The sequence below is a fragment of the Oncorhynchus masou genome, chromosome 18 (genome assembly GCF_036934945.1).
Source record: "Oncorhynchus masou masou isolate Uvic2021 chromosome 18, UVic_Omas_1.1, whole genome shotgun sequence".
Taxonomy (NCBI): Eukaryota; Metazoa; Chordata; class Actinopteri; order Salmoniformes; family Salmonidae; genus Oncorhynchus; species Oncorhynchus masou.
This window is the reverse complement of record NC_088229.1, coordinates 28531942-28553005: the sequence shown is the minus strand read 5'-3', so window position 1 is coordinate 28553005 and position 21064 is coordinate 28531942. Positions and strand designations below refer to the sequence as shown.

Here is a 21064-nt window from a genome sequence, read left to right as displayed (position 1 = left end):
AAGAATTTCTCAGGAGTGTGGCCTCTGTGTCTCCCTGTCCTGTTGGCTGGTAGTGGTTGGTGGTGGGGCTGGGTTGTGGGGGTGTTGGACTCAAAGCAGCCTTTCATTCCAGCTGGGCTTTGAGAGATAATTTTTTTATTATTTCATGGCCATACTGTACAGCGGGCTATACCTCCTCTGGCCTGTGGCCAATGGGAATGTCTGTTTGGGCTGTCAGAAAGCACTCCGCTGGTTGACATCACAGTCATTTGATAAGCCGTCTCTGACTGGACCTCCTCTATTGGTTTGTTAGGTATACCAGGGGCTAGGGGCGGAGAGGAAAGAGGTGGTTCTTGAAAAGGAATGAAAGAGGGTCTTTGTCCTGAAAATGTTTTCCTTTTATTTTTTCACCCACTCCTCTGCTTCCTCTCTCCACTCCTCTCTCCTCTCACCTTTGGGGTTTTTCTGGGATGTGTGTCCAAAAAATATTTGTTGGGGGTGAGAGTATATAAAGGTCCTTCAGGAGTTGAGATTCCTCACACTCAGTTTGAAAGGGTTACTGTCCAAAGGAAGACTGACCAGGAGAGTCCAGAGCTGACCATGAACAGATTAGCGCTCCTATGTCTCTGCCTATGCACAGCAGTCTCACTAATCAGTGGGAAGCCCACCAGGAGAGCAGAGAAGCTCAGGAGGTCCAAACCCCTGGTAGTAACTGACTCATCTGAACCGGATGATACTAATGATGCTGTTTACCCCGGTAAGTTTTCAACATGATTTTGGAAAAGGGTGGTGGAATGTTAGATGGAGGAAATGTACACAGTGCTTATAGTTTTTGTGATTATAGCATTTACCCAATTCAACGGTGGTCCACAATGCTTCACAAAGAACTGCATTCAGTTTTCTAAGACTGAATTGGAGTGTGGGGCTTGTATATCAGTTTCATGTGTACTTTACCTGTGGATCATGTGTCGTGCAGGTGAGTAATGCTATGTGTGTCTGTGTGCGTATGTGTGTGTCTGTCTGTCTATTGCAGGCCACAGCGGGCAGTGCTCGGTGATTGGGATGTCCCTGTTTGACGGGGCTATGTGGTCGCCTCAGCCCTGCCTTGTGTGCCAGTGTCAGATGGGAACTGTCAGCTGTCACCCTGTTCCCTGTGCCGGTAAGCTGCAGCTGCATTTACACAGCGGCCAGTTTGTACGTCTGCCTTCACTCCTATTGTTCATCATTCAAGTTGTAGATTGTTATTGAAAGATTATACTCTTATTTGTGGTTATTACTTCATGGCAGCTTCTAGTTGAAATGGTCCATGCTGCCATAAAGTGTACAAATTGACCAGGGCATGGAATTGAACATACATTCAGTACCATCCAAAAGTTTGGATACACATACTCATTTAAGGGTTTTTCTTTATTTTTGCTATATTCTACATTGTAGAATAATAGTGAAGACATCAAAACTATAAAATAACACATATGAAGTCATGTCATAACCAAAAAAGTGTTAAACATATCAATATATATTTTATACTCGAGATTCTTCAAAATATCTACGCTTTGCCTTGATGACAGCTTTGCACACTCTTGACATGGTCTCAAGCAGCTTCACGAGATAGTCACCTGGAATGCATTTCAATTATCAGGTGTGCCTTGTTAAAAGTTCATTTGTGGAATTTCTTTCCTTCTTAATGCGTTTGACCCAATCAGTTGTGTTGTGACAAGGTAGGGTTGGTATACAGAAGATAGCCCTATTTGGTAAAAGTGTCACAGGGTGGGCATTCTATGTTCATTTTCTATTTTTGTATTTCTTTGTTGTTTGGCCTGTGGTTTTCAATCAGAGGCAGTTGTCTATCGTTGTCTCTGATTGAGAAGCATATTTAGGTAGTTTTTTTCTCACATTGGTTTTGTGGGTAGTTGTTTTCTGTTTTGTGTCTTTCTGCACCAGACAGAACTGTTTTGGTTTGTGTTCATTCTCTTTGGTATTTTGCCTAATCAGTGTTCAGTTCCAATAATAAAGATGAACACGTACCACGCTGCAACTTCGTCCTCCACTCCTTCCAACAGCCGTTACAAAAAGTCCATATTATGGCAAGAACAGCTCAAATATGCAAAGAGTAACGACAGTCCATCATTACTTTCAGACATGAAGGTCAGTCAATGCGGAAAATTTCAAGAACTTTTAAAGTTTCTTCATGTGCAGTTGCAAAAATCATTGAGTGCTATGATGAAACTGGGCTATTTGACAAAGAAGGAGAGTGATGGAGTGCATCAGATGACCTGGCCTCCACAATCATCTGTCCTCAACCCAATTGAGATGGTTTGGGATGAGTTGGACTGCAGAGTGAAGGAAAATCAGCCAACAAGTGCTCAGCATATGTGGGAACTCCTTTAAGACTATTGGAAAAATATTCCAAGTAAAGCTGATTGAGAGAATGCCAAGTGTGCAAAGCTGTCATCAAGGCTGTCACACCCTGACCGTAGAGATCTTTTATTCTCTATGTTTGGTTGGTCAGGGTGTGACTCGGGTGGGAAACTCTGTTCTTTGTTTCTATGTTTTGGCCGGGTATGGTTCTCAATCAGGGACAGCTGTCTATCGTTGTCTTTGATTGAGAATCATACTTAGGCAGCCTTTTTTCCTTTTGTATTTGTGGGTAGTTGTCTTTGTTAGTGGCATTATAGCCTAAGTAAGCTTCATGGTCGTTTCCTTTGTTTTGTTGGCAAAATTTATCAATAAAAGAAATGTACGCTCACCATGCTGCACCTTGGTCCGGTCATTTCCACCACGACAGCGATTGTGGCAAAGGGTGACTACTTTGAAGAATCTCAAATATAAAATATATTTTGATTTGTTTAGTACTTTATTGGTTACTACATGATTCCATATGTGTTATTTCATAGTTTTGATGTCCACTATTATTCTACAATGTAGAAAATAGTAAAAATAAAGAAAAGCCATGGAATGAGTAGGTGTATCAACTTTTGACTGGTACTGTACATGTATACATATACTGTATAAATGTGAATTTAACATATATTGCCCTTTCCCTCAGGTTCAAACAACCAGCAGACAGTGGCTCCCAAAGCCAAGAAGCCCTCTCCTAATGCAGAGGACAAAGAGGGGATCCCAAAGTGGAAGAAGAGTTTCCAAAGGAGAGCAGGAAGTCAGAAGGAGGAGCAGCCTGTTACTCCAGCGAAAGTGGTGGGGGCCCATGGGAATATAAAGAGGGCAAATGAACTAACAATGCTTTAAATGTTGTTTATGACGCAGGTTGGCGTTTATTGTCATTCTTGTCCTTCAGGCAGAAGTGGGTGATTTCGGGACTTAGGGTTAGCAGTCTGGTTAAGGTTAGGGTTAGGTTTAAAATCATATTTTATGACTTTGGCTGTGCCAGCTAGCGACCACTTTGCAGAGCTGCCTCCAAGACAAGATTCATGATGAAAAATACTAACCTGCGTTTATGACTGAGAATTGGCTGACAGGGATATTTGTGAGGACAATGAGTCACCAAATGCAGAATAATTTTAAATACATATATTTTGTGTGTGATGTCTATGTTGTAAAACCCGTGGCCACCCAGAAGAAGCAAGAAGAAGCAGTGAAGAAACAGGAAGTGGCAGTGAAGACAGAGGTTAGGAGGGCTGATGTCCCTGTGGCCAAGAGGCGTGACCCAAAGATAACCAAAGTCAGCCTTCCATACCTTTCCTACGATGACGATGATGACGATCACGATGACCACGACCACAGTGAGCATGATGATGATGACGACGATGACGATTACATCATCAGGGCCATGGGAAAGCCCACCATGCGGGCCAACAGGTACCCGGTTGTGGCACCGACAGGGAGACCAGTCACCATGGTGACTGGCCGACTGGCTAAGAACACCACGAGGAAACCCGTGGTGAGGGCGCCGGGTCCAGGACATCCTGTGGTCACGTTCCCCAGGAGACACAGCATCATGGAGTCTCTCCCTGCTGGCTGCCTGCTCTTGGAGTCTCTGATCACCTGTGGCAGCACTGGCATGGCCCACATCCCCATCCTCTCAGATCAGGGGGTCAAGACCCTCTATCTGGCAGGTAAGGATATACAGAGATCTCACATGTTACTTACAGGGACAATTGGCATAGTCAAGCAATGTTTAATCAGTTTGAATTTTGTGAAGGCAAAGGATTTATCATTGTCTATAATGGCTTCGATACAATCAAATGTGGTTTGCGGTGCATACACAGTTGCATATAAACATAGTTTGTACACAAAGATACTGCATAAACACTAATGCAGGTCCAAAAGCATGAGGGCCCAGGTTTTTCTGTTTGAGGTGACTGGGTCAGTTTGTGTTCTATTCTCTTATCAGACAATAAGATCAGTAAGATCCCTCACCAGGCCCTGGCTGGGCTGCCCAACCTGGAGTGGCTGGACCTGAGCAAGAACAAGCTGGACGACTCCTCCATCAGCCCTGACCTGTTCCGGGTGAGTCTTGGAGCATATTTCTTCTCAACATATTTGTCTTTGGTTCCAGTTGGACCTCTACTGCGCTCCCAGACCCACCTACACATCTCAGCCTTATGTTACTAAGGGCTCTATTGACCATTCTCATGCTGCATTGCCTGGATTCCTCTCGGTCTGTTCTGAAAGAATATTAACATGGAATATATGTCACAGTTTAGTGTTATAGAACAGGGTTTCCAAGACTCGGTCCTGGAACCCTCCCCTGGGTGCACGTTTGGTTTTTGCTCTACAAAGCTGATTCAAATAATCAAAGCTTGATGATGAGTTGTTTATTTGAATCAGCTGTGTAAGTGCTAGAGCAAAAAACAAAACTTGCACTCAGGGGTAGCCCTCAGGACCAAGTTCGGGAAACCCTATTATAGAATAGTACAGGTATGTGCAAGTTATAGTTATTTAAGTTATAGGTAGTGCCTAATGTTTCAACAAGACGATCCATCTTTTAGTTGGACTGCAAGGACTTGCTGCTGTCTCCCAGGTAGCGCAGAAGAGCAGAAGTCGAATCTGGCTCCATCAGGTTAAATCTCACTTAGCTGTTGAAATAAATTGGGGAATATCGTCGGTCAACAGACAAGCCACAACTAAAAACAGAACAATAATTTTTGGTAAGGTGTCCTAACATTCACCTGTTCCCACTCAGTTGTTATAGTCCCTTGATGCCAAGAACTCACAGTGCTAAAAACTCCCTTGAGAGAACATTAGTGTTTATCAACTACTCTGCTTGCAGTACATCTCAGAGTTGACAAAGACTATATAACAAAGCACATTATGAAAAACTTCATAAATAAGACAGGGTGGAATTCAATAAAATCCCCACTGAGAACAGCCATCGCTGGAGAAATTAAATTATTATTCCTGCGCCATTGAAAAACACAATTATGTACATAGCCTACAAGCCTATTACAGAGTATAGTAATTATGTAGGTTATTCAGCTGGTAGTTACACTGGTATAAGGACGTGTACCAAATGAAACACACATTGATGGTATATCTCTTAAACAGCAAAGTAGAAGCGTAAGGTAAAATTGCAGTTCTTGTGCTTGACCATAATAGAGAGAGGGACACTGGTTACATCACAGCACGCCTTCTGTTCTAGCACGCCTTCTGTTCTAAGGTGGGTGGATTTTTGGCTTGTTTCAGACCCTGACCAAGCTGAGGAGGCTGAATTTAGATGGCAACAATCTGACCAAAGTCCCCTCGTTTCTACCGCCATCCCTGGTGGAGCTGAAGATCAATGACAACAAGATCCTGGGCCTCACACCTAGTAGCTTTAAAGGTATGTGAATGAGTGTACAAAGATTTGTTCTGATAGGATGTGCAGAATAACTACATCAGATATTATTGACATGTTGATATTGTCGTGTTGCGATTTGAAAACGTGGCTCTCCTCAGGTTTGTCCAAACTGCTGACACTGGAGCTTGAGGATAACCACTTCCATGATGGGAATGTGTCACCTTTGACCTTCCGGCCCCTGAAGAAACTCATCTATCTGCGACTGGAGGACAACAAGTTACGGGCCATCCCCTCTGGGCTTCCTACGACCCTGCAGGTCAGTGATTGGACAAGGTGCCTGTGATGCCACTTTAGTGAGCATGCAGGAGCCAATGACATGCAGTAAGTAGCCTCAATCCAACAGAGGAGTTTAGCTTGGGGAGGCATGACTTTCTGAGACATTTGGGTCAATCAAGCTAAATTATTTTCCCTTATTTGAAATGCTTATTGGGTGCAGAGCCATGACGTAGTGGTCACACTCCCTGGCACATGTCACGTATACAACTCCCCACTGGAGACCAGAGTTCAACCTTTGCGTCCAGCCTTCCCCACCTAATTTCCCCACTGTCTGAATAAAGTCCAAATATACAGTATATAATAAAAAATAAATATGTCTTGGTATAGTCCACAGACTCGTCAATAATGTAGTAACATGACAGAGGTTTCTGATGCTTTACTAAACATGCATAGTTTTTTGTAATTGCAAGCTAGGTCCATACATACCACAAACTCCGATCTGTAGTGTGTAGACTGGTTAGGTCTCCCTCACCCCCTTCACAACACGGTAGGTCCCCCTGAACCCCCTAAAAACACGGATACTAAAGGTCTTTTGCGACTTGTATTTCTAGACACTTCACCTGTCAGATAACAGAATAGAAGAGGTGCATGAGAGGATCCTTAACAAGACTGTCAACCTCAGGTTTCTGGACCTCAGTTATAACAAGATCCGGGAGGACCGCATAGCCCCAAAGGCCTGGATACACCTGTTGTAAGTCCCAACAACCCAACCTTTCTCCATTCTTACTTTTGCAGCATTTAGGAGGTTGTTCAGTGCAATGATTACTGATACTCTGGTTTTGATCGCCACCTTGAAGGGACTATTAATGCAAACATACAGTATTTCAGATCCTCTGTATTTACTTTATGAATGTATTGAATATAATTTTTTGACAAACGATGTAGTAAAATGTATGAATATAAACATGATTGCATACAGGATTCTGAAGCAAAATGTGGAATGATGTAATTCATCTGACACTCAGTGCATTTGTTAGTCTCCCAGTTTGAGTGGCAATAATGAGTGGAAAATATGTTTGCAGGGCACAATTTTAATTGCATATTTGAAGAAAGGGAGGGGGGAAGAGGAGGGAAAAGCAGCGTGAGATTGTTTTGGGACGTGCTGATGTGGCTGGCTACACAGCGGAACAGCAGACTCAGTCCAGCTTTATGATTGGGCTTGACTGTCTCCAGAACCTAAGGGAGGGACTGCTGGCTCTTCGTGGTTTTAAACTACAAAATCGTGGCATAGATGTGATAGATATGATGGAACCCTCTGGTGAATGATTGGGAAACATTGAACCAGCCTTCTAAAGGAAAGGTGGACTAGTAATATAGATCTAAAATTGAAAATCTCTGTCAATTGGAGACATAATGCAGTACATTCATTACCTTCTATCTATTCATCTTCAAGCTTTTCACATATTGAGCAAAAGATCTTCCTGTATTTTCCCTACCATTTCAGAAAGTTGGAGTCGTTGGATCTGTCGCACAATAAGCTGGTGCATGTTCCCTCCTTCCTCCCTGTGGGCCTTAAGCAGCTCCACCTGCACCACAACCAGATTGAGCGGATCCCTGGCTACGTGTTTGGCCACATGAAACCGGGACTGGACCTCCTGCACCTGTCCCACAACAGTCTGGCCAACGACGGCATTGATAATGTGTCCTTCCTGGGTCTGTACAACACTCTGACTGAACTCCTGCTGGACCACAACCAGCTTCGCTCCATCCCCAGGGGGCTACTGAAGCTCAAGAGCCTGCAGCTCCTCCGCCTCAACCACAATGTTATCAGGTAACTCAACCACAGCGTTAACAAATTACTCAACCACAATGTTATCTGGTAACTCAACCACAATGTTATCAGGTAACACAACTGTGAAGTTATCTGGTAACTCTGCTACAATGTTATCTAACGTAATTAAGTTCCTCTCTCTGTCCTCTTCCTCCCACTGGGAGACAAACCAACTTCTGTTTTTCTCTCCTCCCTGCAGGTACGTTCCTCTGAACTCTCTGTGTGACACGCGCCTGAGCAACGACTCGCCCCTAGTCTCCGTTCACCTGGAGTACAACTTGATTGACCGGCGCCTCATCCCACCCACTGCCCTCTCCTGCATCAAGACCTACCACAGCATCATACTACGGCCACAGAGTCACGAGGAAGATTACCACCATGAAGATTACTAGTATCCCTCTTCCTCCCCTCCCTCCTCATCTTTCACCCCTCTCTCCAACCCCCTGTCAGTTTGTCCTGGGTTTCACCTAGTGCCTCATTACATAATTCCCTCTGACTCTGTCTCTGATTGTCTTCTCTGATGCGTTGTGATTAGGTTTGTCAGACTTATGATACTCACACTGTATGCAACAGGTGAACTTCGACTTCTATCCTAAGTCTTACCATAAGTTCAGGGCAATGTTAATGCAACCAGCCCATTGTCAGTGGGCTTCATTATCACAAGTAAACAGACAGATTATGTGTTTGTCTTTGACCTGTTTCACAGAGTCACTCTGTAAGGCAGTGTTAGGTTTTACTTGTGACTTTAATCTTGCTTGATAGTAGTATTTATCAAAAGAAACAGAATGTGCAGTTACCCAGGGTGATCCAGGTAGCTACTTGATAGTAGTGCCCTCTACTCTAGACTCACTTTTTTTTAATGAATTGATGAACAACTGTTTCAACTTTGTGACCAACTTGTGTAATGAAACATTTTGAAAATAAAACATGGAAAATAATTGCTGTTCATTGTCTATGGTTACTTTAAATAGCCTGAGTAGGTCGTAGTAGCTCAAACAATCTACATGAGCAGCACTGGGTAGAGGCAGTTGCTGGTTGTTTTATCCTTAGTTGATACTGTATTTAAGTGGTTGTATAGTATAAAATAGATTATTTTGGGCATATATCATAATTTTCTTAGCTCACCAGAGGTGGTTGGATTGTAATTGGTGTATTTACTGTAGTTCGCAACCTAATGAGGAAGTTTAAAATCTCCCGCTCTCTCACACACACACACAAAAGTGGCAATGAAAAGGGGACTGGACCAATTTTGAGTCACACTCAAAATTAAAGTGGAAAAGCACACTACAGGCTGATCCAACTTTGATGTAATGTTCTTAAAACAAGTCAAAATGAGGCTCAGTAGTGTGTGTGGCCTCCACGTGCCTGTATGACCTCCATACAACGCCTGGGCATGCTCCTGATGAGGTGGCGGATGATCTCCTGAGGGATCTCCTCCCAGACCTGGACTAAAGCATCCGCCAACACCTGGACAGTCTGTGGTGCAACGTGGCGTTGGTGGATGGAGCGAGACATGATGTCCCAGATGTGCTCAATTGGATTCAGGTCTGGGGAACGGGCGGGCCAGTCCATAGCATCAATGCTTTCCTCTTGCAGGAACTGCTGACACACTCCAGCCACATGAGGTCTAGCATTGTCTTGCATTAGGAGGAACCCAGGGCCAACCGCACCAGCATATGGTCTCACAAGGGGTCTGAGGATCTCATCTCGGTACCTAATGGCAGTCAGGCTACCCCTGGCGAGCACATGGAGGGCTGTGCGGCCCCCCAAAGAAATGCCACCCCACACCATGACTGACCCACCGCCAAACCGGTCATGCTGGAGGATGTTGCAGGCAGCAGAACGTTCTCCACGTCGTCTCCAGACTCTGTCACGTCTGCCACATGCTCAGTGTGAACCTGCTTTCATCTGTGAAGAGCACAGGGCGCCAGTGGCGAATTTGCCAATCTTGGTGTTCTCTGGCAAATGCCAAACGTCCTGCACAGTGTTGGGCTGTAAGCACAACCCCCACCTGTGGACGTCGGGCCCTCATACCACCCTCATGGAGTCTGTTTCTGACCGTTTGAGCAGACATGCACATTTGTGGCCTGCTGGAGGTCATTTTGCAGGGCTCTGGGAGTGCTCCTCCTGCTCCTCCTTGCACAAAGGCGGAGGTAGCGGTCCTGCTGCTGGGTTGTTGCCCTCCTACGGCCTCCTCCACGTCTCCTGATGTACTGGCCTGTCTCCTGGTAGTGCCTCCATGCTCTGGACACCATGCTGACAGACACAGCAAACCTTCTTGCCACAGCTCGCATTGATGTGCCATCCTGGATGCGCTGCACTACCTGAGCCACTTGTGTGGGTTGTAGACTGCGTCTCATGCTACCACTAGAGTGAAAGCACCGCCAGCATTCAAAAGTGACCAAAACATCAGCCAGGAAGCATAGGAACTGAGAAGTGGTCTGTGGTCCCCACCTGCAGAACCACTCCTTTATTGGGGGTGTCTTGCTAATTGCCTATAATGTCCACCTGTTTTCTATTCCATTTGCACAACAGCATGTGAAATTGATTGTCAATCAGTGTTGCTTCCTAAGTGGTCAGTTTGATTTCACAGAAGTGTGATTGACTTGGAGTTACATTGTGTTGTTTAAGTGTTCCCTTTATTTTTTTTGAGCAGTGTTCTTTTGGTAACTCCTTCTGTGGTTTTTAACAGGTACTGTGCAGAGTCCTCACTCTGCTGACAGATGGGTTCACAGATAAAGGACCATCTCATGGAATAAAACACTTATCCTGTATATCAGTTTGAGGTTTAATTCATCTTTATTTAAAAATCCTCTACACATACTTTATTTTTTTATTTTTTTTACAGTAAGTGTCTTGCTGTCTCGTGACTGTCACAGTAAATATATTTGGGCTTCTTGACTTAAAGATGATCATATATTCAGTATTATTTACAGTTAGAAGACACTATATGCAACAGATTTATTACAGTTGGTTGAACATTCTGCATTTGAAATGTTTTTGATTGTTAAAGTAATATATAACATTTGAAATTGAATATGTAGCTTTAAATTATTTATTTTAGAATTCTGGGTGTGACGCAATCTTACCTAGCCTACAAATTATATATTCCTTTTATAGCTGTTGATCAATTTCCTTTGAGACAGTACAAACACGGATAATTTCACAAACAATCAAAACTTTGAGCCACCCCATACTGTAGTTAAAATGCTCACTGCAGGAAGACAAATCCATTACAAAATGATAGACTAAGAATTTAATTTAACAGCAAATAAGTGATTTTTGTTTGTCATCCATCTCATTCATTGTATTTAGAAATTTGACCCTCCAGCCTGGCCTCATAGACTAGACGTAACAAAGTAAATGTATGGTTACGTAAGACAGAAGGTTACTTAACGCAAAAACAAAAGTAGGGTAGCTGTTTTGGGTGGATGGCTAGGTGTATAAAGTGAACATTTAAAAACAAATAGGTTGTGTGTTCGAATCTCAATACGGACAACTTTGGCATTTTAGTTAATTAACAACTTTGCAATACCTACTAATTTTTTAGATACTTTGCAACTACTTGCATGTTATCTAACGCTTCCCCTAACCTTAATCCTTTAACCTAACTCCTAACCCTAAAGTTAACCCTAAACTTAACTCTAAACCTAACCCCTAACCTAGCTCAAGTTAGCCACCTTGCTAATGTTAGCATGAGCCAGCTACTGTAGCTAATAGCTAGACACAGCCAATTGGAATTCTTAATATATCATACATTTTGCAAATTCGTAACATATTGTAAGATTTGGAATTCGTAACATATTGTACAAATTGAAATTCGTAACATATCATATGAAATGGATGATGGACAGCCACAAATTAAAACATATCATACTAATTGACTTTTGATTTTTTTTATGCTGCTAATACATAGTGCCAGATGGCACACAGTGTAGTAGTTACAGACCCAAAGACCACATAGTATCCATGGTCCATGATTGTACTGCCTCTTATGCCAAGCCCAAAATTGATGGGAAGAGTAAGACTGACTTTTAAGTGAGAACGCCTATGACATCTATTTATTTTTTTATTTTTTTATTTCACCTTTATTTAACCAGGTAGGCAAGTTGAGAACAAGTTCTCATTTACAATTGCGACCTGGCCAAGATAAAGCAAAGCAGTTCGACACATACAACGACACAGAGTTACACATGGAGCAAAACAAACATACAGTCAATAATACAGTATAAACAAGTCTATATACGATGTGAGCAAATGAGGTGAGATAAGGGAGGTAAAGGCAAAAAAAGGCCATGGTGGCAAAGTAAATACAATATAGCAAGTAAAACACTGGAATGGTAGATTTGCAATGGAAGAATGTGCAAAGTAGAAATAAAAATAATGGGGTGCAAAGGAGCAAAATAAATAAATTAAATACAGTAGGGAAAGAGGTAGTTCTTTGGGCTAAAATGTAGGTGGGCTATGTACAGGTGCAGTAATCTGTGAGTTGCTCTGACAGTTGGTGCTTAAAGCTAGTGAGGGAGATAAGTGTTTCCAGTTTCAGTGCTTTTTGTAGTTCGTTCCAGTCATTGGCAGCAGAGAACTGGAAAGAGAGGCGGCCAAAGAAAGAATTGGTTTTGGGAGTGACTAGAGAGATATACCTGCTGGAACGTGTGCTACAGGTGGGAGATGCTATGGTGACCAGCGAGCTGAGATAAGGGGGGACTTTACCTAGCAGGGTCTTGTAGATGACATGGAGCCAGTGGGTTTGGCAACGAGTATGAAGCGAGGGCCAGCCAACGAGAGCGTACAGGTAGCAATGGTGGGTAGTATATGGGGTTTTGGTGACAAAACGGATTGCACTGTGATATACTGCATCCAATTTGTTGAGTCAGGTATTGGAGGCTATTTTGTAAATGACATCGCCAAAGTCGAGGATTGGTAGGATGGTCAATTTTACAAGGGTATGTTTGGCAGCATGAGTGAAGGATGCTTTGTTGCGAAATAGGAAGCCAATTCTAGATTTAACTTTGGATTGGAGATATTTGATATGGGTCTGGAAGGAGAGTTTACAGTCTAACCAGACACCTAACTATTTGTAGTTGTCCACATATTCTAAATCAGAGCCGTCCAGAGTAGTGATGTTGGACAGGCGGGTAGGTTCGGTTAGCGATCGGTTGAAGAGCATGCATTTAGTTTTACTTGTATTTAAGAGCAATTGGAGGCCACGGAAGGAGAGTTGTATGGCATTGAAGCTTGCCTGGAGGGTTGTTAACACAGTGTCCAAAGAAGGGCCAGAAGTATACAGAATGGTGTCGTCTGCGTAGAGGTGGATCAGTGACTCACCAGCAGCTAGAGCGACATCATTGATGTATACAGTGAAGAGAGTCGGTCCAAGAATTGAACCCTGTGGCACCCCCATAGAGACTGCCAGAGGTCCGGACAGCAGACCCTCCGATTTGACACACTGAACTCTATCAGAGAAGTAGTTGGAGATCCAGGCGAGGCAATCATTTGAGAAACCAAGGCTGTCGAGTCTGCCGATGAGGATGTGGTGATTGACAGAGTCGAAAGCCTTGGCCAGATCAATGAACACGGCTGCACAGTAATGTTTCTTATCTGTAATACAGTAATATTTCTTAAATCTATGATAGATCACATCTTGAGATTGAAGCTTAACAAACATATGTATGAAAGCCAGGGTGTATTTCACTCTTTGTCCCTGATTACTATTTGTTTTGGACTGACTTTTGCTGGAGTGGCAATGTTGACTATGAGATTACTCATAACTGTAACACAATGCTAGCTATAGGTTTGGTATGTGTGTGTGACAAACAGAGAGAGATACATTTTTGTTATTTTAAACTTCTTCTCATTCAATATCTACGCAAATTATATTGAAGATATATGCCCAAAATAAACCATTTTGTATTGTCTCACCACGTAAAGGGCAAATACAGCATCCACTAAGGATGAAACAACCAGCAACTGCCTAAGTGTGTGTGTTTTAATCACACCATAGAGCAGGGGACACAAATCCAAGCCTAGAGATCCTCAGTATTGTTTTATTTTCTAACTGGTAGTTAATTAAGCAATAAGGCCTGAGGGGGTGTAGTATTTGGCCAATATACCACGGCGAAGGGGTGTTTTTAGGGACAAAGCAACGTGAAGTGCCTGGATACAGCCCTTAGCCGTGGTATATTGGTCATATACTGCTTACCCCATAGGTGCATTCTTGCTATTATAAACTGGTTACCAACATAATTAGAGGGGTAAAAATAATGGTTTTGTCATACCTGTGGTATATGGTCTGATATACTACTGCTTTCAGCCAATCAGCATTCAGGGCTCAAACCACCCAGTTTATAATAGATTTTTTACATTGAGGAGCAACTCTCCAATTGTATGGTACAAGAATTTAGTTAAATAGTTGCCGGATTCATAACTGCGGCTCTTTATTGACTGCTGTTCATTTTCCTTGTGCTTTTTTTGTTTTCCTCTTGTGATTTCTCTTCAACAAAAGGCTTAGCCATGATTCCCTTCTCTGTTGTTGTTCTCCTGCTGTGTGCCACCCCTCCACCCACCCCCTCTGTGGCACTGCCCTTTAAGCAGAAGGGCTTCTTGGACTTTGGGAAGAGCATCGATGTAGAGGGGCTGATGATGATGATGACCGATGAAGAGGAGGGCTCAGCAGTTGAGGAATACTACAAACCAGAATACTACAAACCAGAACAGCCTACTTGCCCATTCGGCTGTCAGTGTAACCAGACGGTTGTGCAGTGCTCTGACTTGGGTGAGTTAAAAGATACAAAGTCACAATATTATATTCTCTTCAAATGATTCTTCACACTAAACATACAGACATACAACATACAAATGTGTAGACAGCAGTCACATTGCACAACTGCACGTTACTTTTTAGTGCTGCGTGGAGTCTGGGGTATCTGGTGTCTTCCTAATTATATGTTGACATCTCACACACAAATAACAATAAAGTGCAACATATGCATGCAAACCATAGCCCAGATAATTACTCAGCATTTATCAAATTACGGTATGATGATAAATTCTAACTTGTGGAATTATCCAGACATAACCTTAAGAGTGAGAACATACTGTGTGTGTCCAAGAGGTATATTGTTATGATTCATAGATTTAACACTTTTTAAAAAGCAACAATAACAATTGTTTATATTACAACTGAATTGTAATCATTGTGAACTCACAAAATGTGGAAAAGTGTGTAAAGTCAAGCAGGTAAGTTAATCTCTTGTGGTTTGATCTGCAGGTTTACACTACGTGCCATATGACGTCCCCCCGAAGACCAGGCTCCTGGACCTTCAAAGCAACCAGATCACAGAGATAAGAGAGGATGACTTCAAGGGTCTCAGCAACCTCTATGTGAGCACCAACAGTCATAACACAAATGGTGGAAGAGAGTTCTGGCATTTCAATAGAAGGATACATCACTTGTCTGCCTTTGCTTTTTTCAAAGTAGCGCCCCCTTTCAGTGTCCATACTGAAAATATAAACACTTTTAATGCTGTGTCTTCAAATAATATATTGTTTACTATATATAGTACATAACTTATTATATAATGGTAATGGGTTGATTTGTATCTGTGTTTGAATATATCATGGTTTAGTATTACAATGAAAACAATGCTTGTATTATTCTATGAGCGATGGTCTATATTTATTTTGGGTCTCCTCATGACCTATCCCTCTTTTCTCAGGCTCTGGTGTTGGTGAATAACAAGATCTCCAGGGTGCACCTGTGGGCCTTCATGCCCCTCAGAAGGATGCAAAAGCTCTACTTCTCCCACAACCAGTTGACAGCCGTGCCCAAGAACCTGCCCTCCTCCCTGGTGGAGCTCCGTATCCATGACAACCATATCCAGAAGGTGGCGGCTGGAGATTTCTCTGACCTGGGCAGCATGAATTGCATTGGTGAGATGACAAGCTATAGTTGGACCTTAGGCCATATTTATTATGTGTTAGCACCAGATATGGGAACAGCAAAACACATCTAACATCTTAAGGTTTTGAAGTCTACATCTAACCGCTTGAGTACTGGAGCAGGTATTGGCATTGACTTAAACACATATTTTCTCCTACAGAGATGGGGAGGAATCCTATTCAGAACAGTGGTTTGGAGCCGGGAGCCTTTGATGGTCTCAAACTTACCTTCCTTTGCATTTCTGATTGAAAACTCACAGGCATCCTTAAAGGTAGAAAGCATGGCATAACCTATACAATTATTATATTTGGAGTGTTCTGCTAAGTGTTCTGTTCGTTATCATTGCAACTTCCCACACATTTCCACTGAAAAAATCCTTTGAATCTATCGGTCACTTGTTCTCCTTCACCATACAGATCTCCCCGAGGGTCTACATGAGTTGCATTTGGATCAGAATCAAATTCAAGCCATTGAACTAGAAGACCTAAGGCAATATGAGGGTTTGCACAGGTACGTCTGGACAAGTAGCTTTACAAGAGGGTGTTCAATGTCTGAGAGTTTCTAAAAGTCCATCGTATTATGCATTTATGAATGCTGTAGATCTATATATTTTTTTCATTGCTCAGAAAACTTGGGGGGGGAAATAAAATCACCCGCTGGCCGAATTGTAGTGGCATGAGGGCCACCTATTAGGGAACCCTGCAATAGAGGGTGAGGGTATCATGATAGAGGGTTTCATGATATCATGATAGAGGGTATTTTTATTTTTTAGCAGTGTATTTATTTATTTTTACCTTTATTTAACCAGGCAAGTCAGTTAAGAACAAATTCTTATTTTCAATGACGGCCTAGGAACAGTGGGTTAACTGCTTGTTCAGGGGCAGAACAACAGAATTGTACCTTGTCAGCTCTGGGATTCGAACTTGCAACCTTTCGGTTACTAGTCCAACACTCTAACCACTAGGCTACCCTGCCGCCCCGGGTATCAATAGGTATCAAGATGATACCCGACAGTTTCTGTTGTGCAACTTGATTACTCTTCTATTATGCTGTTGTTACTTATATGCTTTAAAAAAATGTTTTCCTTTGAAGATAAGAAGTGAGCATCCGAAATCAAATCAAATGTATTTATACAGCCCTTCGTACATCAGCTGATATCTCAAAGTATTGTACAGAGATTTGATTTGAGCATCTGAAAGATTTTTTTATATATAATTTTCGTTCTTGGACATAAAATACAGTAGTCACCAGGAAATTAGCTGAAAGGGATTTTAATTTAGGAATTCTGATTCCAAGTATTCCCATGCAAAAATGGAGAGGCATATGTGATCGTATCCCAAGGTAATCATCAATGTTTGAAATTATTCTGTTTTTGTCAAATACTATATCTGTTTAGGATTGTTGCGGTCAATTTGCAGTGTACAAATTATTAATAACTATGTTTCGGTGGCCCGACCATTCGGTCAAGGAAAAATCGGCCCATGACTGAATGTAATTAGGGACCCCTTCTCTAGTTGGTCTGCCCTTCATTGTCTCATCAATCACTCAATTTAAATGTGTGTTTGTGTGTGTGTGTGTGTGTGTGTGTGTGTGTGTGTGTGTGTGTGTGTGTGTGTGTGTGTGTGTGTGTGTGTGTGTGTGTGTGTGTGTGTGTGTGTGTGGGTGTGGGTGTGGGTGTTAGGTTGGGTCTAGGCTACAATCACATTCACCACATTCAGCACGGCAGCCTGTATTACCTAAAAACCTGAGAGAGCTGCATCTTGAGAACAACCGGATCCCCAATGTCCCTGGGGGCCTTGCTGGAATGAAGTATCTGCAGGTAAAGTGTGGAGAGGGTTGTGAAGCAGCATCAATCACATGAACATTAGTGATTTCACTTATGTTAATAACAATTAATATCTGTAATGTTTTTTAAACATCAGCATTGGTGATTTCACTTGATATGTTATGTTATGTTGATAACAGTTGATATATATCATGTTTTTTAAACAGGTGGTCTACCTTCACTCCAACAACATCAGCCAGGTTGACATGAATGACTTCTGCCCTGAGGGTTTTGGTGTGAGGAAGACTTACTACAACGGGATCAGTCTCTTTGATAACCCAATCAACTACTGGGAGGTGGAGTCGGCCACCAACAGGATGGCTGTACAGTTTGGCAACCACAAAAAGTAGTGCATGAGAATCACCAGCTGGGGAGGAATACATGCAACTCAGATGTAAAATAAATTACTTTGTTACACAGTTCAAAAACAATGAATTGATAGTCTGACGTAGCGTAAAAGATAGATAACTAAAACATAACTGAAGTCTGTTTTGCATGCATGGGGTGGGCGATATTGTATATTGGGAAAAAATGTATCATCCTCATCACTTCAATCAATCAATCCAATGTATTACGATAAGACTTTGTTTTTTGTCAAATGTTAGGCGGGTCGTTCCACGAAATGAGTCCCTTTTGCGTTCCTTTGATATTTTAAGTAAAAAATGTAGCACCAATAATGCATTTTAATAGTCAGTTAAATTAAGTGCCCTTTAATATAGAGCACATTCATACTTGCAAATTCAGCATTTTGACATTTTACCATGTGCACTCTGGGACTTCAAGGAAGAGTTTAACCCACTTAACCCCTACATTTTCCCAGGTTTTCACCATCATAGCCCTAGTTATTTTTGTTGCTTGACAAAGTCATTTCTGAAGATTATTATTTAGATTATGTGATTAGTGATTAATTTTAAGGATAAAAAACCTGTCCCTCATTTTAAGGTCAACCATGATTATTAATAAATAATTTTCTTTGTTTGGTTTTGTTTGATCTCAACTGACCCTTGATCTGACAACTGATCATGTTTTGGATATAAAAGAACAATACAAACTGTCAGTTGAAAGCTTTAATCACCTTCAGAAGAATTGATCACTCATACACTTTGTTAAAAAAATGTTGTTGTGTTTGGAAATTATTTAGAATACATTCTGCATAGCTTTTTATGAAATCTTGTGATTTCTTCAACAAATTAATGTCATTAGATGTTTTTCTAGGTATTTCAATATTTTACTATTTTATCCCACCTAATAGAATATTCTCAATATTCTTGCAGACTGGCTAACTTTTTAATAGGCCTGGCAATTATACAAATACGGGCCAAACATTAATGAGTCACTGACATAATTTACAAACGACTTTCCCTTCAACTAAAAAAAAACACGCCCTGCCACCAAATCTGCTAAGATGTAATGGTCAAAACTATTGACACAATAATGGACTACACGCAGCAGGTGAGCTATAATATATTTTACCATAGCCTCATATACTAAGAAAATATTGTGTTCTACAACAGTCAGTGGTGAAATTCATTGCCCAACTTCCATTTTATTTAACGTGCGAAAACACCTGTCAGCTTTACTGTGTGACTGTAGCCTATCTTTCTGCCGCAGGTAAGAAATTGTTTGTGTGTGTATTATTGTGTGTGTATTATGTTTTGAAAGTAGGTTATTAATAAATCACTCTTATAGTTTATTTCTTGACCAACTACCAACTTTACAAGATAGTGGGCCTATGTAGCCTGCAGTATCGTTTCATGACAGATGAGATGTAGGTCTATAATGTACAGTGCTTTCAGAAAGTATTCATGCCCCTTGACCTTTTCCTAAATGTCTTGTGTTACAAAATTGGAATAAAATTAATTAAATTTAAATTTTTTGTCAACGATCTACACAAAATACTTTGTAATGTCAAAGTGGAAGAAAAATTCTAACATTTGTAAAAAAGTAATGAATAATAAAACACTAATATATATTGATAAGTATTTAACCCCCTGAGTCAATACATGTTAGAGTCACCTTTTAGATTCACCTTTGGCAGGGATTACAGCTGTGACTCTTTCTGGTTAAGTCTCTAAGAGCTTTGCACACCTGGATTGTACAATATTTGCACATTATTATTTTTTAAATTCTTTAAGCTCTGTCAAGTTTGGTTGTTGGTCATTGTTAGACAGACATTTTTAAGTCTTGCCATATATTTTCAAGCCAATTTTCAGTCAGAACTGTAATCCACTTAGCAACATTCAATGTCATATTGGTAAGCAACTCCAGTGTATATTTGGTCTTGTGTTTTAAGGTATTGTCATGCTGAAAGGTGAATTTGTCTTCCAGTGTCTGTTGGAAAGCAGACTGAACCAGGTTTTCCACTAGGATTTTTCCTGTGCTTAACTCTATTGTGTTTCCTTTTATCCTTCCCCTCCGGCAAATGAATTAGGAAGGACGCCTGTAACTTTGTTGTGAATGGGTGTATTGATACACCATCCAAAGTGTAATTAATACATTTACCCTGATCAAAAGGATATTCAATGTATGCTTTTACCTACCAATATGTGCCCTTCTTTGTGACAAAATGGAAAATGTCCCTGCTCTGTGTGGTTGAATCTGTGTTTGAAATGTGATAGTCATTCAGAAATCATGTTTAACACTATTATTGCACACAGAGTCCATGCAACTTATTATGTGACTTGCTAAGCACATTTTTACTCCTGAACTTATTTAGGCATGTCAGAACAATGGGGCTGAATACTTATTGACTCAAGACATTTCAGCTTTATTTTACCCCCTTTTTCGATCTTGTCTCATCTCTGCAACTCCCCAACGTGCTCGGGAGACAAAGGTCAAGTCATTCGTCCTCCGAAACATGACCCGCCAAACCGCGCTTCTTAACACCCGCCCGCTTAATCCGGAAGCCAGCCGCACCAATGTGTCGGAAGAAACACTGTTCACCTGACAAACATGTTCACCTGACAAACCAAGGTCAACCGGCAGGCGCCCCGCCTGTCACAAGGAGTCACTAGTGCGTGATGAGCCATCGAAAGCCCCCCCGGCCAAAACCTCCCGGACGATGCTTGGCCAATGGGACTCCCGATCACGGCTGGTTGTTACACAGCCCGGGAGTGAACCAGGGTCTGTAGTGACACCTTAGACCACTGCGCCACACTGGAGTCCTCAGCTTTTCATTAATTTGTAAGATTTTCAAAAAACATCATTCCACTTTGACATTATGGGGAATTGTGTGTAGGCCAGTGACAAAACATCTCAATTTCATTTTAAGCTGTAACACCAACAAAATGTGGAAAAAGTCGAGGGTTGTGAATACATTCTGAAGGCACTGTATGGTGTGTCCTTAAAAAAAAAGTTAAGCACTGCAAGTCTATAACTAGACTACAGTAAACCTACTGATTGAATGTTGGAAAATTGCAAGAACAATTGAGTGAAATCCTTTACCAACCTGCACCTGTTTCTACAATGTCAAAT

The 21064-nt window shown here is 41.7% G+C and overlaps 1 protein-coding gene and 1 pseudogene across 1 annotated transcript; both read left to right on the top strand.

Annotated features, from left to right (window-relative positions):
• The first annotated feature begins 427 nt into the window (after window positions 1-427).
• Window positions 428-8766, top strand: si:dkey-6n6.1 (uncharacterized protein LOC100170811 homolog). Its single transcript, XM_064921814.1, has 10 exons — window positions 428-736; window positions 1013-1138; window positions 3026-3174; window positions 3554-4052; window positions 4331-4446; window positions 5623-5758; window positions 5875-6032; window positions 6604-6743; window positions 7497-7823; window positions 8023-8766. The coding sequence occupies exons 1-10, from the start codon at window positions 580-582 to the stop codon at window positions 8213-8215; spliced, it is 2001 nt and encodes a 666-aa protein (XP_064777886.1). The 5' UTR covers window positions 428-579; the 3' UTR covers window positions 8216-8766.
• A 5570-nt stretch (window positions 8767-14336) lies between these two features.
• On the top strand, window positions 14337-17940 carry LOC135503665 (biglycan-like; annotated as a pseudogene).
• Window positions 17941-21064: the final 3124 nt, after the last annotated feature.

Bases quoted from the DNA above. Each gene is read 5' to 3' on its own strand.
- si:dkey-6n6.1 (XM_064921814.1), top strand. From the start codon at position 580: ATGAACAGATTAGCGCTCCTATGTCTCTGCCTATGCACAGCAGTCTCA. The intron at 4,053-4,330 runs GTAAGGATATAC...TTCTCTTATCAG, and splicing joins CAAGACCCTCTATCTGGCAG to ACAATAAGATCAGTAAGATC. The intron at 5,759-5,874 runs GTATGTGAATGA...GGCTCTCCTCAG, and splicing joins CACACCTAGTAGCTTTAAAG to GTTTGTCCAAACTGCTGACA.